At 35.0% G+C, this 14,531-nt stretch overlaps 1 protein-coding gene across 1 annotated transcript in view; it reads right to left on the bottom strand.

Annotated features, from left to right (window-relative positions):
• The window catches only part of CEP170 (centrosomal protein 170kDa), a gene marked incomplete at its 3' end in the record, with an annotated part of 70,968 nt that overhangs the window by 45,995 nt on the left and 10,442 nt on the right, over positions 1–14,531 (bottom strand). Inside the window, exons 3-8 of the mRNA XM_010148109.1 lie at positions 14,061–14,139; positions 13,373–13,431; positions 13,103–13,265; positions 10,842–10,976; positions 4,291–4,767; positions 1,087–1,733 (exon numbers count right to left, since the gene is read on the bottom strand). Of these exons, the coding sequence (XP_010146411.1) occupies positions 1,087–1,733; positions 4,291–4,767; positions 10,842–10,976; positions 13,103–13,265; positions 13,373–13,431; positions 14,061–14,139 (1,560 nt within the window). The remainder of the gene's footprint in view (positions 1–1,086; positions 1,734–4,290; positions 4,768–10,841; positions 10,977–13,102; positions 13,266–13,372; positions 13,432–14,060; positions 14,140–14,531) is intronic.

Below are 14,531 nucleotides of genomic sequence, written 5' to 3' on the forward strand. Positions count from 1 at the left end.
GCTCCATAAACACTTTTTATCAAACAAAATTTCCCATTTATCCACTGTCAGCATTTTTCTACAAAACAAAACCAGCAAAGCTAGTTTTTCTTTCAAAACATATTTTTCAACATTCAGCCAAAATTCATTCTAAATGTATGAATGTATTCAGCTCTGAAAAAGGTTTAGACACACAAAATCAATCCTTACACAATTAACACCTAAGAAATGAAGTTTCTGTTAAATTGGCAAAAAATTTGGCTAGAATTGGATGGCAGCACTCTACCACAATGGGTTGTTGAGGAAAACACAAGAGTAACAGAAAAAAATCCTCTTCAAGAAACAGTTAAGCCAAATCATTAAATAAAGTTTTGCCTCCCCACAACTTCCTTTGAATCCAAAGAAAGAGTTATTTGCAGTTATTTAACTGCAAATACAATTTGTACTGGTATTTATATTGTTACCAAGAAGGAAAGTTACCAGACCATAGTAAGATTCCTAAGCCTAACGAAGCATGTACCTATATTCAAACTAGGAAAATGACACTGCTATCATATAAGCATTTTTGGAAAATGAAAGCATTCTTATACCTAGTCTTTATAATGCATGCTGAAATTTAAGCCACTGTTATGGAATACAGTTATTTGTAAATACAGAAAATATTTAAAATTTATTTCTATATGATATTTATTTCTTCATGATAATTTGGATGGAACCAATTTTTATACTGAATACTATAGATACCACAGGATTTTAAGAACAGGTGAGTATTTCCTCAGGGACAAGAAAATTCAACCCTAACAACACTCAAAAATACCAGTTAATTGAATTCTGTTGCCTAGTTTTCCTATGGTACTTAAATCTTTTGAAAACATGTTAAAACTATGAAACTAGAAGAACAGTGGTATCAAACAGGAATAATTTTTAGCCAAAAATTTTTGCAAGCAAATACTTGCTGCTGCTTTTATGACATTCCTTATTTCATCACTATAGATTGACTTTAAAACTTGTATTATTGCAGCCACTTTAGTAAGTAGAACTGAAGTAGCAGACTGTTGCCCACGCATCACATACCACTAAAATCAGTACACATTTTAGGTTTCTCACCTTGTCAATCATTTTGCGAGCTTCCACTTCTTCAGAATTGGGATTTTCCAACTCAATAGTGTAAGTACCTTTGTCACTCTGGTCATCCTCATTGTCCTTTTCAGTAGCAGCAGAAATATGTTGGCTTTTCAACTTTTTATCCATCTCCTGGTTCTGATTAGGTCTATGGCCGAGGCTTCCTGAACTCCTTAACAAGGCAGCTTGTAAGACAGGTAATGGAGCAGAGGGTTCTTCTGATCTTTGTTTCAGAAGTTTAGCATGAACACCATGTACTGCTCTGTGATGCGATGAGCTAGCTTGCACAGACGAAGGGGCTGCTTTCTCTCCTGACATAGGTTTCACTCTCTCAGCTCGCGCATGAGGCGTTGGAGATGGAGATTCTGGGCACAGCGCTCCTACATTCTGAGAAAAAGAGTAAGAACGCCTCTTTCGAGGATGGTCTTCATCAAAAAACTCAATCATAAAGGCAGTCTGACTCAAACCCGCTTGCTCTTGCTGCTTTTCTGTGGAATGGACTTTCTGATGTGACTTTTTCAGCTCTGTAAGATGATGCCTTACGTGTTCTTCAAGTGCTGCCCGCTTACTGTAATGCCGGTGTGCACCAGCATTTTCTGAATCACTTTGTGTACCATCATCATGCTTATTCCCTACAAGCAAAGCAAAAGAATATACAGCACAATGAAACAAACAAACAAAAAATCCAACCCAACACATACAGAAGAAGGAATTTCAAATTGGTTTTCTGTTCAGACTCCAACAGCTTTAAGTACCTGCCTCTGCAGTTTTGTACAGCTCTTTCTAATGCATTCAACTTGCTGGGAGTCAAACGATGAAACACTTTATAACTGATCAGTAACAGTGGTGCATTTGAATGGCCCTTTTCACCAATATTCTCATCTGTGAGTATTTATCAATGTCTTACAAAAGTCAGTATTTTACCAGCTGCACTGTAGCACGTTTCCCAATTATATTAATTTTGTTACACAGCCAGCTGATCACCAATGACTACTGAAACATTCTAGGTAGGGATAAGAGAAAAAAGAAAACCCTAAAACAGTCATTCCGGTAGCTGAAAATACCCACTGAGAGCCACAGTTCCTATTGCTGAATTCCTCACACATTTACAACAGTTTATCATGAGAAATGTCTACTGAAAATTGGAATGAATTCTTTATTACACTTTCCAAGAAGTACAATGAGTTTTCCCATCATTCACTCCCTTCAGATCTGATGCATGCATATAAAATAGTGGTCATTACTTATTAATTCCACAAACTACCCTGAGATCTACGAATAAGGATTACATATTTAATAAATCATATATATGCCTATAAATATGCTTTGTAACAACACCTGAAAATGCATGGAAGGCTGGACACTCATACACAGTAAACCACATTTAACACTGAGCAACTTCATGTACAATGAATGTGTCTACACTTAAGTTTTAGCTCAGCTCCTGGGAAGGAACAGTTCCACCTTCTTTGAACTCTGTTGGATCAAGTCTTACTCATGTATACACAGAACATAAGATTTATTGATTTTCTTGAATTCTCAAGAGGATAGCTTTAAAGTTTTCTAACTTACACAGTTAGGATACGCAGCAACTATGCAGTAAAATAGTAATCACATATTGGGAAACCTTACTTATCAGACTAGTATCACTAAACACACAGCTGAAATCCCAACTTGCACTCCTGTTTGCTACTTCTTTGCACAGTGCTTAAGAAAATAATGCGATGGTTCATACATTTTATTCTTTGGAAGTATAACAACACCACAGTGAAAGTTGTAATTTTAGCAGTTTGACTTCAGTACAGAATACTGGAAGAAAAAGTTGAGGAGAAAACCAAAAAATTATTTTCTTTTTTTTTTTTTCCTAAATCAAACTTTCAAAGCAGCTAGGTATATTCTCTACCTTTATGATTTGAAAAAGTACAAGTAATGAGTGAGACTACAAACAGATCATAGACTATTACAAAATTCAGTTATTTATTATTGGCCATAGACACCCCATAACTTATACGTATGTCAGATGAAAATTTATCAAACTTTGAGGAGTTTCTGCCAGGAAAACACCAAGGCCTTGTAAACAGTGCCCTTCCTATTTATCAAAGTGACATGGCTAATATTTAAAAGAATGTTCATAAATGTAATACTGTATCATGAAGACCAAAGAATGCTCTGAAATACACCCTAGAAGAAACATGCTAGTATTTTAATGCTAGCATAGAGATGTAATTCTGTTTTCAAAATCTTATTTTTTAATCTTAATTTGGAAGAGTCAGCCTTAAAAAGCAGACTTCTGATCAGTAAGACAAAGCACGTTGTACCCAGTTGCAGCTGGTTTAATAGTTAGACATGATAATGTTGCAAGATCGAGAAAAACGGGAATGGCAGGGTTAACCTGCTGAAATCAAAACCAGAAAATAAGAGAGACCTGAAGAAGTTCTTCAGAAGTTTTCATTCTGCAAGTTTGAATGTCACTGGAATCTTCATCTGAACATCAAAACTACTTTCTTCCCTAGTCTCCTAATTGGCATCCAAAAGAATGTACACTTTCCATGCTTAACATCTGATTTAAATTTATTTGAAGCGTCACTGTCTGCAGTAAACGAACCTGTATAATTATATGGAACTCCCTTGAACAGCAACATTCGTATAAATATGATATTCTGCAAGCTTAGTATAGAAATTGAATCTTTCGGTCTATTTCAGATTCCCGACTCAAACCTGACTCTGTCATACATGACTGATTTAAGCAGAGTAACTATAGGATGTATTCTTTGCTGTACTGAAAGAGTTGCTAAAAGCATAATTTAAACTTCAGAGCTTTATTCCAAAAGACAATTCAGCTTTTTGAAGTAATGCATAGGAAAAAGTGAAATATAAAAAGATTCAACTAAAATTTGGGGTTTTTTTCCTTTTCCCTTTCAAGTTCAATGTTTTAAATACCTGAGGTTTTCAGCTGTACCAGAATATCTGCAATTAGTATGCTTATTGTAAGCTGATTTAGGATTTGGTTTTCTATCCTCTTTTTAGGACTTAATACTGCAATAAAATGTCCCTGCACAGATCCTTGTGTACATGTAGAGTATCTGTGATTACAACTGAACTCCGCAAGGGCTCAGGGATCCACTCACTGGATGCTGGTGAGGAATCACTGCTTTCAGAAATAAGCATAGCTGGAATGATTCACTTTACCTTTCAGTCTCTTCAAGTACACTGGAACATCACTCTTAATACTTTTGGAATCCTCCTCTGTTGGTTCCCATATCATTCTAGGAGGATTGTTCTGGGCTAGCCAATCTGCTACTTTGCTCTCTGCGGCCATCATCACCGTCTGAAGCCCAGGCAGGTCCTGACCACTGGAGGAAGAAGGCTTTTTTGACTTGTGACGCTGGTCCGATGTGAATTTTGTCACGTGATCTTTGATTGTTACTTTTCCTGGAGTGTTGTCATCAAATTCAATGGTAAAGGAAGCATGCCCTGCACCTGCTGCATGGGAGCTTTGGGTGTCTTTTGTTGGAATTTCACAAATAGTGCTTTCTGCTACCTGTGAAGGTTGCTGGAATTCTTTTGTAGGGATTTCAAAATAACTTGGCTCCCTACAGAAAGGATAAAGTTCTTCACTTGCAGCTGCAGGTGGCTCCTCAGCTTGCTTGGCCTCTGTACTGCATCCTATTAAGAAAAACAAAAAATAGATTTCACAATACTTGAGAACTTCAGGTTCTTCAAGAAGTTTCTGAACTCCTGTAAAGGCCACTTGAGTAGTTTCTGGAATAAACAGTAAGATTGTGGAGCAGATTGAGCAACGTATTTCTGGAAAAATAATTCCAGAATTACACGTAAAAAGTATTACTGAAAAGACAGCACGTGGTTTAGCTGCAAGGCGTCTAAAGTGGCAGAAAGCTCACTTAGAATTTGTCAAAGCAAATTTGCATTCCAAAAATTGTTAGATGATGCAAACGTCAGATGAGTTATTAGGACATGGAAAACATTTGAGCAAATCACATTAGAGTAATAGTTGAGATGATCATTATTGCAGTTCCAATCTCTCGGAAAAACATCAAATCAAGGTGCCCCCAAAACAAATGGTAGTGATCTGGCTTTCATTCCTGCAATTGGTGGTATAGTTTTGTTTTGTACAATTCTTTGGAAAAGCAATTCATACATTAATGCAAGATAAACATGAATTCTGGCTTGAAAAGTTTAATGCTGATAAGCAATGAAAAGTGTTTTGGAATTCAATCATTTTGTGTTTCCACAAAGGATAAAACCAAAGAACTGAGCTAAATTCTACTGTCATCTGCTCTTGCTTTACTTGTTTCCATAATTTGTAGATGAAAAGAAAAAGAAACAGTATCTGGAAGCATGCAGAACGTTACCAAAACATGCTCTAACTGGGTAAAGAAAGCAGAATGTGGAGAAAGCACAGGGTAGTAATTGAAAGTCCCACTGTATAGCCTGAACAAAGGCTAAAGCTTCTTGCGGTTGCAGCAAAGCTACCGATGTGCCTTTAAGAAAACAAAGCTTCTGGCTACATTTCATTAACTAGTAATCTAGCCAAAATATCTGGTGTAGAGATGTGCCATAAGGAACAGATGCTCGAGATGTTTGCAGCAATGGCAAGTTATATTCCAGCAAAGGAAGTCTGAACAGTTCCCACGTGATTTATCATGAACCACATTAAGATATTTAAGAAATCATTTTAGGTTGCCAAGTAAAGAAATAAGAATGTAATTAATAGATTTCTGGTGCTGAAACCAGCCATACTACATCAGCTGAGACAGTTAACATTTCCATATGAACCTACTATGCTCTAAGGTAGAGACAGAAACATTTATACTGGAGTCAGGGGTTTAAGGGGTAAAGGGTGCAGGACAGCACAATGTGCCTATGCTGCTCATCACAAACGCATGCTTCTTGTGAAGATTTAGGAAAAGGTTAAAAACTGAAAAATAGAGAGATGGTAATATGATACAGAGAAATTGAGCTAATTAAAGGACAGCATAATAGCTGGAAAAGTTAAGCAAAGAATGATATTATGAAGTGATAACAAAAACAGTACACATTCCTTATTACTATGCTTGGATACCAACAGGATAAAATCTCACTGATGCAATTAGCACAGCTGCTTTAATTTATTTTCTCTAAAAGTAGCTGTTGCAAACACAAAAGATGTTCAGAATTCAAACAGCTTTTATACTGTGCTGTTGTATTCCAAGAATACCCCAGCTAATGCTTTTCACTGCACTCTGTCAGCTGTCATTAAAAAGCTTTTATGTTTAGATAGAAGACATATAGAAATACACAGAAGTCACACTTTGCAGCTCCCAGATTTTAGTTAAACTACCACCACTCTGTTTCATCCAGCTAACAAGCTGCAATGGATCAAGCTCTCCTAGGACCAAATCAAGAGCTAGGATCCTGACAGTATGCAACACTCTCACCAAACAGGAGAGTCAGTTCATATGTTCGTTATTTTTTTCCCTATGGTTCTATTCAGACCTTCAAGCCTCCGATTCCTGTAACCAATAATTAAGCAAGATATGGTGTACAATACTCCTTCAAAAGATAACTGGCTAATACAGTGTGTTTCAAGAAAAATTTCTACTTTTGGGTCAGGCAAGAGCAATCAACTAGCCACACAATAAAGAGTATTTTTCAGTAAATATGAAATAACTGGTTCATCACAACATTTTGAAAATTACAAAATTGCAGCCAAACTGCATCAGATGCATGGCAGCATGAGGATGAGGGGATCAATAACACTGGTTTGTCAGAATTGATGGACAATTTCATAAAAATTTCACTATGAAACTTGCCTGCACCAAATTTAACATCTGAAATCAACTGTTTATACTACAATGATATACACGGTATTTGATTCTAATATTTTTGATTAAACAGATGCTGTATCATTTGAACTGAAATTATGACAAGTTTAATCAAAACAAGAAACTGATCTAAAACTAAACTGCAATTTTTTCCAAACTAGAAAAATTCTTAGAAATTATATAATTAAAAGCATCTGAGGTACAAGTTAAATTTAATTACTTACAAATCCTATTTTCAGTCTGTAGCACTTGCATTTTTAAAAGAGTTAAATACATCAGAATTGATTAGAATATGGAATTGAAATCAATGAGGAAACAAAAAATTAATATAGATCCTGATCTGAACCACCCTTTGTTTCACCCAAATTCTAAATGCAAGTCCTTACAGTCCTTTCTAAATATTACGAAGAGTGATCTATAAAATAGCCTTACCTTTGAAATCCTATTATAAAAAGCCATCTGCCAAGATGAAGGAAATTATGCATCAGACTAACCACAGATAGCTTTAATAGAAAACCCTCAAGCAAATATTGAAGACAGTGGTCAGCACAGCTCTAGGATTTTTAAACAGAACAAGCACAGTGTTTGTACAACAAATATGCAACTGTGTGGAACTGTAAGTATGCTTTGGGAAAACGAGGGGATGGACGGGTTGTGAACTCCAGGAATTGAACTCTCCAGGAACTCAAGAGATTTCTGAACTGGCAAGAGTGAAAGGAAAGGGGCAGAAAGACAACCAGGGTATCTTGTAAAGAAGGAGCTCTCATCCTACAAAGGTCTAGAGCTACACAACTGTGCAAGAGCTTCTACAGGGCAAGTAAGGAAGCAGTAACTGTAGCTGGTACACAGATGTAGTGAGACCATTAATGAAACAATGAGTCTAGGAGAGGCTAAGGGGGACACTATGGAATATTTGGAAAATCATAGTCTTAACCACACAGAGGTTGAGGGGGATTCTTTACTAGAACAATCTCAGAGATTATCATCAGAAAAGCAACATTCGCTTTGTGACATGAGCAGAATTGGTTACTCTTTCCAGGACCTTTGGGATTTTTAAAAAGTTTTATTACTTAATTTGTTACACAGACATAGTCACAATCTTAAAATTTTACTTGCCAACCTGGACAGAAGTGTCAGATATTCTGTATTATTCAACACAATCTATCAGATATGTCAGAAATCGCACATGTATAGAAATTTATTATCATCTGCAAAGATAGGATGAAACCTCAGAAAATATTTTGCAGTCTTCAGATTTTTAGGTTTTTTTCTGCCTTAAAAATACAATTTTGAGAATAAAACTTGTAAAAGAAAATTATTTCGAATTTCCAAAGCACTTCTTGAAAAAGCGTCTGTAAACCTGGCGCAAAATATTTATTTAAAGTACAAGAAACAGACAAAATATCATATTTACACAATACCTCAAAATATTTATTTTATGTTAGCTTTCTATTTGGTACTATGATATGACATGTTTAATGAAAAAAAACTGGACATCAGTGCTTTCAAATGTTTAACCACTTTTTCCTTTCTACTCCCCATATTACCATTTTTTATTTCCTACTTACCTTTTACTTTTTTTTTGTTCGTTTTGTCTTTTTGTTTTATGTCTGAAGTATTTTTCATTTGTTACTTAAAGACAAGATTGTGTAACAAGCAGTGATTCACCTAGTATTAAGTAAGATCTTTGTCTTTTAATGCTGTCATAATGTTGTCTTACAAAATAATAACAAAACTGCTCTCTAAATAACATTATATTGTATAGAAATCACCACATCTCATAATAAATCATTTAACTGCATACTTTAGAAGAGTTGAAGTAAAAAAAAAAAAAAAAGGCAAAACTAATCTTATTTAAATACATCGCTATGATGGCTCTAGAAAGTTCTATAAGCTCCCCGTGACATAGCATGCGCGTTTGCTGGTATAGGTTTGTGAAGCACACCTTACATATGCAGCACTTGCACGTATCCTAGCCAAACCCAGCAAAATTCTAGAACAAATATATAGGAACTTTGGTGTAAATACGAGTGATTAAACGTGTGTGTGATTTCAATGTAATCAGCATGTGTAGAAGATTTCTAAAATAACAGTCAACCTCCTTTCCATTAAAATGACACTGTTTCTTAGACGTAAGGACCATTTTATCTGATATATTGTTATGCAATGCTGAAATCGAAAAAATACTTCATGCCAAATGGAAAAAAACCACTTGAGATTCCTAGAGACTTTTTTTAAAATTAACGTCTATCTTGTCTTATTCTGCTGTGTTTGAAAATAATTTCCCTTAGTGGGTTTCCATTGTGATAGAAAGGCAGTAACACTGAAATAATCTTATTAACTTGAGACTGTAAAGACTAATTGCCCATAGTTGGCTTAGCAAAAACAAATCACTCATTTCAATCTCCTCATTAAACCTTGCCCCATCTGTTATAATTCATGCCTTCTTTTCTATCGAGTGACAGAAAGCACGAATCAGATTCTTCAAAGGAATAATTTGTTGAAATTATATCAGGCTTTATCAATTTGAGTTACTGAATAAAAGGTTTAGGAACTCAGATGCGTGAATTTACTTGTAATGTACCTACATTGAGACAGTTTATATTAAGAACAGTGTTCCAAACTGGTGTTTTAAATACTCGCTACAATTTAGCCCATGAAAGAACTAATAACTGCATCAATGTTGAATGTTTTTTACTGAAGTTATGTTTTATTTAAAAAAAAAAAATCATCCAAACATGACAGTCACATGAAGTTTCCAATTTCCTTTCATCAGTGTTTGTTTATATTGCTTTCTAATTATTGTATTATTCTATGTTATAAAACTTAAGTGCATGAAGAAAACACATACTAATTTGTTGATAATTAATGTTTTCATGGAATTTAACTGTAGGCCAAAGGGGCTCCAAAAGCATATGTTTATTTTATAATTGTATAAAAATATCAGGATATTTTTTTGCCCACTTCTACACAGACAGTTCTGAGACTGAGGAGAAGTGTTCAGAGAGGCACATGTCAACTTGTAGCTGGTCTGCCTTTGCAGGATCTCTGCCAACACTACTAAAAAACATCTACAAAGTCAAAACCAGACTTGTAAAACATACAACTAACGTCTACGTTGAGATTAAATGACCAAGATAAATAAATAATTTTTTTACATGGGATTTTAGTTCCATATCCTCCCAAATCAAATTGTTTTGCAAAAATGTCAAGTTTTGGTTTTTTTCCCCAGCAGTGTCTAACTTGTCCTAACTTGACTAAGTTTTAAGGTTATTCTCTTAATTAGTATATCAGTCACTTTACTTATATGCCTGATGATAGATTTTGAAGCCTAATTATAGACACTGAAATTTAAGTTTTGACAAAGCATACTGTGTATAAACAAGCTAACCGAAAAAAAGTATCTGTATTATGGGGAAATAAAAATTACCAGTTTAGATTATGAAATCTCTACTGCAAACACTGAAGCAGCATTATGGATTTACAGGAAAGAATGTTAGCATAGATCACCTTATACAGTTATAAGCCGAATACACAATTAAAATAGCACCATCTATTTTTAGAAATAATTTTGATAAAGTATCCCTACACAATCTCTAATTTTCAGAATATAAAATGACAGATATGGATTAAATTGATAAATGGGACCCACTGATTCAGGTAACAGTATTTTATATATTTAGTAATAACAAATGGTATTATACACCAGAAAACAGACTTTATATGTGAAAATGGTTGCTAGAAATTAATAGTTTCTCAGAGAATATATTTTTTAAACTAACTTAATTTTAATAGGTTTTCATTTATGCAAACTGTCTATGAAACTCTTTAGGAGTAGCTGTTTAGTTCCTAAGAACATATATACTTAAGTAAAGAGCAAAAAAAAAATGCACAAAAATAAGACAACAGACTTACCTGAAGCCCCTGTCTCATGCATTTTTTCCTCATGCTTGTTCTCTGGCTTACAACCACTTTTTTCATCAGCCTCCTCATCACCCCACCAGGCTGGCTGTCCATACAAAGGTGTCCCACGAGGCATGGCAGAAAGGTCTATAAAATCAGCCCAAAGCAGAGGAAATTACTTTTCTGTTTAGTTGTGATATTTAGGTTAAACTAACATGAAGAGAAAGAGTCAATTGCTTGGACTGTTTCTCCTGGAAGCTGAAGTGATTTGGTTGCATGCATTTGCCTAAATACAAAACAAACTTGGAGGCTGGATAACTGATCTGGGTTCTAAATATAAAAGCTTACTAATGGCCTGATCCAAACTTTTGGCACAAACGGTTATGCAAAGGCAGCTGACATCTCTTATTGTTACCCTGATATATCTGTAAACATTATTTTCTCCTTTCAGTCTGAAGTCTCCAGCACAGCAGTACATTCCTAAAAGCTGTCCACTGCTATTTCTGTGTGAAGATTCTCACTTTTACCCACAGTGACCTTTCAATGAAATCTGAACTCAGTGCATGAAAAACTGATCAAATTTTGCAATGTTGCCAAGTTTCCAAATTGCTGACAGCAGAGTGCTGAAAGTTACCTTGTGTGAGACATTACTGAGCACAACCATCTTATTTTATTTTTTAAAAAGGCAATAGTTAAATTACAGTAAAATTATAAGTGCTGTTTCTTATACAGGACTCATACACGTGTTTAAACACATTTATGCATAAAGATTAAATAAGAAAAAACCCTACTGACCTTGATGATAAATTGACTGAATTAGTTGTGACCTGATACTTCACCCTACTGAGATTTAGCTATTCTAGTATCATACAGATGTTCTGAAGAGACTTTAAGCAGTTTTTATATAAAATAACATCTGTTCAAAACCAGCTTAGTAGCCTCTGTTACTTTTTGTATCATGTTTTTCTACATTTTTTTCAATGCTTTATTCACTACCATTCCAAAGATGCTATGTAACTTCACAGCCATGCCAGAAGTCAGAAGTTTCAATATGATTTGACGACAGAATTTCTTTTTTTTTTCTTAACAGGATCACACTTTAGTCAATATTGAATTTGTTTTAAAAAACTTGACGGCTGATGCTTGTGCCCTGAATTAGGAAGAGTAAACAGGTATGCATACATACAGGAACCATGACAGAATCAATCCCCCAAAAGTTTCTTGAGAATTGCACTCAAATATAAATCCCCATCATTAACTCTGACTGCTCTTTCTTGGAGAGTGAAGAAAAAAATGCAAGGTGAGGATATGAAACCCTACTGGGCTATTTAATGAAAATGTAAGAGGACCTGAATACTGGAAAGCCATATTGAGTAGGAAGATTGAAGTACTGGATAGGCTTTATGTACCCTCAGGAGGATGCTAGATCAGCCAACAGAACAAACAGGTTAAGTAGTTCTACAACAAAATCCTGTATGTGGGGAACAGAATTCTTTGAAGTGTGTGGTCCAGAGGAATGGATTAAACCTAAATAAAACCATACAGCCTTGACCTAAGGACTCAGCCCTGGTCAGTTCCATATTAAGGAAGCAGCAATACCTGATTCCTTCCTCATTCTTGTAATTATCTGCTATAGTAACGGGTATTACAGCAAGTAGCTATAAGAAGAACAATGTACCTTAGCAAGCCTCACACTCAAGATACCCGCAGCAGAGCCACCATGTCACACGACGTAAATATGAACCATGAGGTAGAAACAAGACTGAAGCTAGTTTTTACAATTTTTCTTTTTACACTGCAATAGAACACTTAGATTCTCTCCTGATGCATCCAACAATGAATGCTAATATCTATAAAACAAACAAACTAAACCACCACCCATTTAAAAAGTTAAAAAACAGAGCACTTGACAAAGGTGACAGGAAGAAGTACAAGCTCTTCCTGAAAAAATGTTTTCAGTTAAACTGCCAAAAAAATAGCACTTTGTCTTTTCCAAAATCACAAACTTTCAGCTTTTGTGGCAGGAAATGCAAAAATCTAATAAATGCTGACTAAATGTCCCTCTATGAGTTTTTTTAACATGTGGATGCTAGGCTAAAAAAAAAAAAAAAGGCAGAAATTCAATTCCCAAAGTTATTACTTAACACTTGAAGTATGTTTCAGATTTCATGTATGTGGAGCTTTTACTGTGTACAGAAATTCACAAGCATCCTATCATGGCAAATGAATGTCCTTTCCAGTTTATGTCCTTCTGCAGCAAAAATAAGCCTTACCCATTGATTTCTCTTCAGATTTCAGTGCTTCTGTAGTTTTGTGGTGCACTTCAGCTGTGGAGTCTGTTACCTTGGGCTCTGTGCTTTTGGAGCTGGTTTGCTTCGATCCTTCTGCTTCTGAAGGTTTTTGGGACAACTGGAGTTGGCTTGTGAATTTTTCATGCTATATGACATTAAATAGAAAAAAACCACCCTCAAAGAGTGTAAAACCAGTCCTATGTTACCAATATCTACACAATGACAGAAGGACATGTAGGAACTACACATTACCTTAAGTGCTTCTTCAGGGACTCTCATCTCCCCCCTGACCACAGTAAAAAGATTAGTATGTAGGAAATGCTAAAGAAAACACTGGAAACATTTCTTGATTCACAAGAAGATTTTACAGAAAAGCAACAGTTGCGTAGCCTATTCTGGCACTGGAATGGTGACACTTGGACAAATATGTCACCTTTAGGACTCGCATCTACAGTCATACTCATCAAAGCAAATGAACCACAGAACTATTTACTATTTGTAAATAGAACACTGAGTAGATACCTTAATGTTGTAATATCAGTTCTCTCTTTTTTTAAAATTTGGTAGCTTGCTGAATAATTACTTGCAATCTTTTCTACTTGCATACAATCTCATATGGCACAAATACTTTTGTATTTGCCTCAAAGAAAAGTAATGTGTCTTTGCAACACAGAAGTTACACACTAGGTTTTAAAAAGTAATTGTAAGTTGAGGTTTCTTGCAGTGAGAAATAATGAAGTGCACTTTATCAATAGTTCTGACCAAGGTACACATTTTTAAAACCTGCCATTTTCTCTTATACAGACATTTTTGTAGTAACAAGTAAAATAAATATTTCAAAGTTGTTCCTCAAATAGTTTGAGAACCCTTCATTTAACACAATCATACTTTTAACACGGAAAGTGTGTCCCGACACTGTACATTCTTATGACAAGGATATCATATCCAAATCTCAATTTGTCTTCCAACTTCAGAGTGATGTATGTCTGTTCTGGAATCCTCACATCATTCACAAATGTCTACAGAAATAAATGAGGACAGAAAGAGATACTATTAAATTGCAAAATAATAAATTGATAAACATTAATTTTAAAATAAAGTTTTCAACATCACTGAAATTTTCTACTGGTGACTCACTGGGGAATTAAACTATTAGATCAAATTGCCACCTGCTTCATAAAATATTTCAAAAGAAAGGTTAAACACCGGTCGCTAACCAGGCTGCTGACATCAGACTGGCCTTGAAAAGTTTCTTACAAATTTGATCTTGTTAGCAGTGTTTACTGAACTGTTGATTAATGTTCCCTCAAATCAGCATCTAGGGTCATTATTTTTCTTGTAGTTTGTTTTTTTGATCCAAATTAGCTATTAGAACTGATTTATCATGACATTTGTACATTCTGAGGTAGCT

This window comes from Eurypyga helias, unplaced genomic scaffold (assembly GCF_000690775.1).
Source record: "Eurypyga helias isolate BGI_N326 unplaced genomic scaffold, ASM69077v1 scaffold12043, whole genome shotgun sequence".
In the NCBI taxonomy this organism is placed as follows: Eukaryota; Metazoa; Chordata; class Aves; order Eurypygiformes; family Eurypygidae; genus Eurypyga; species Eurypyga helias.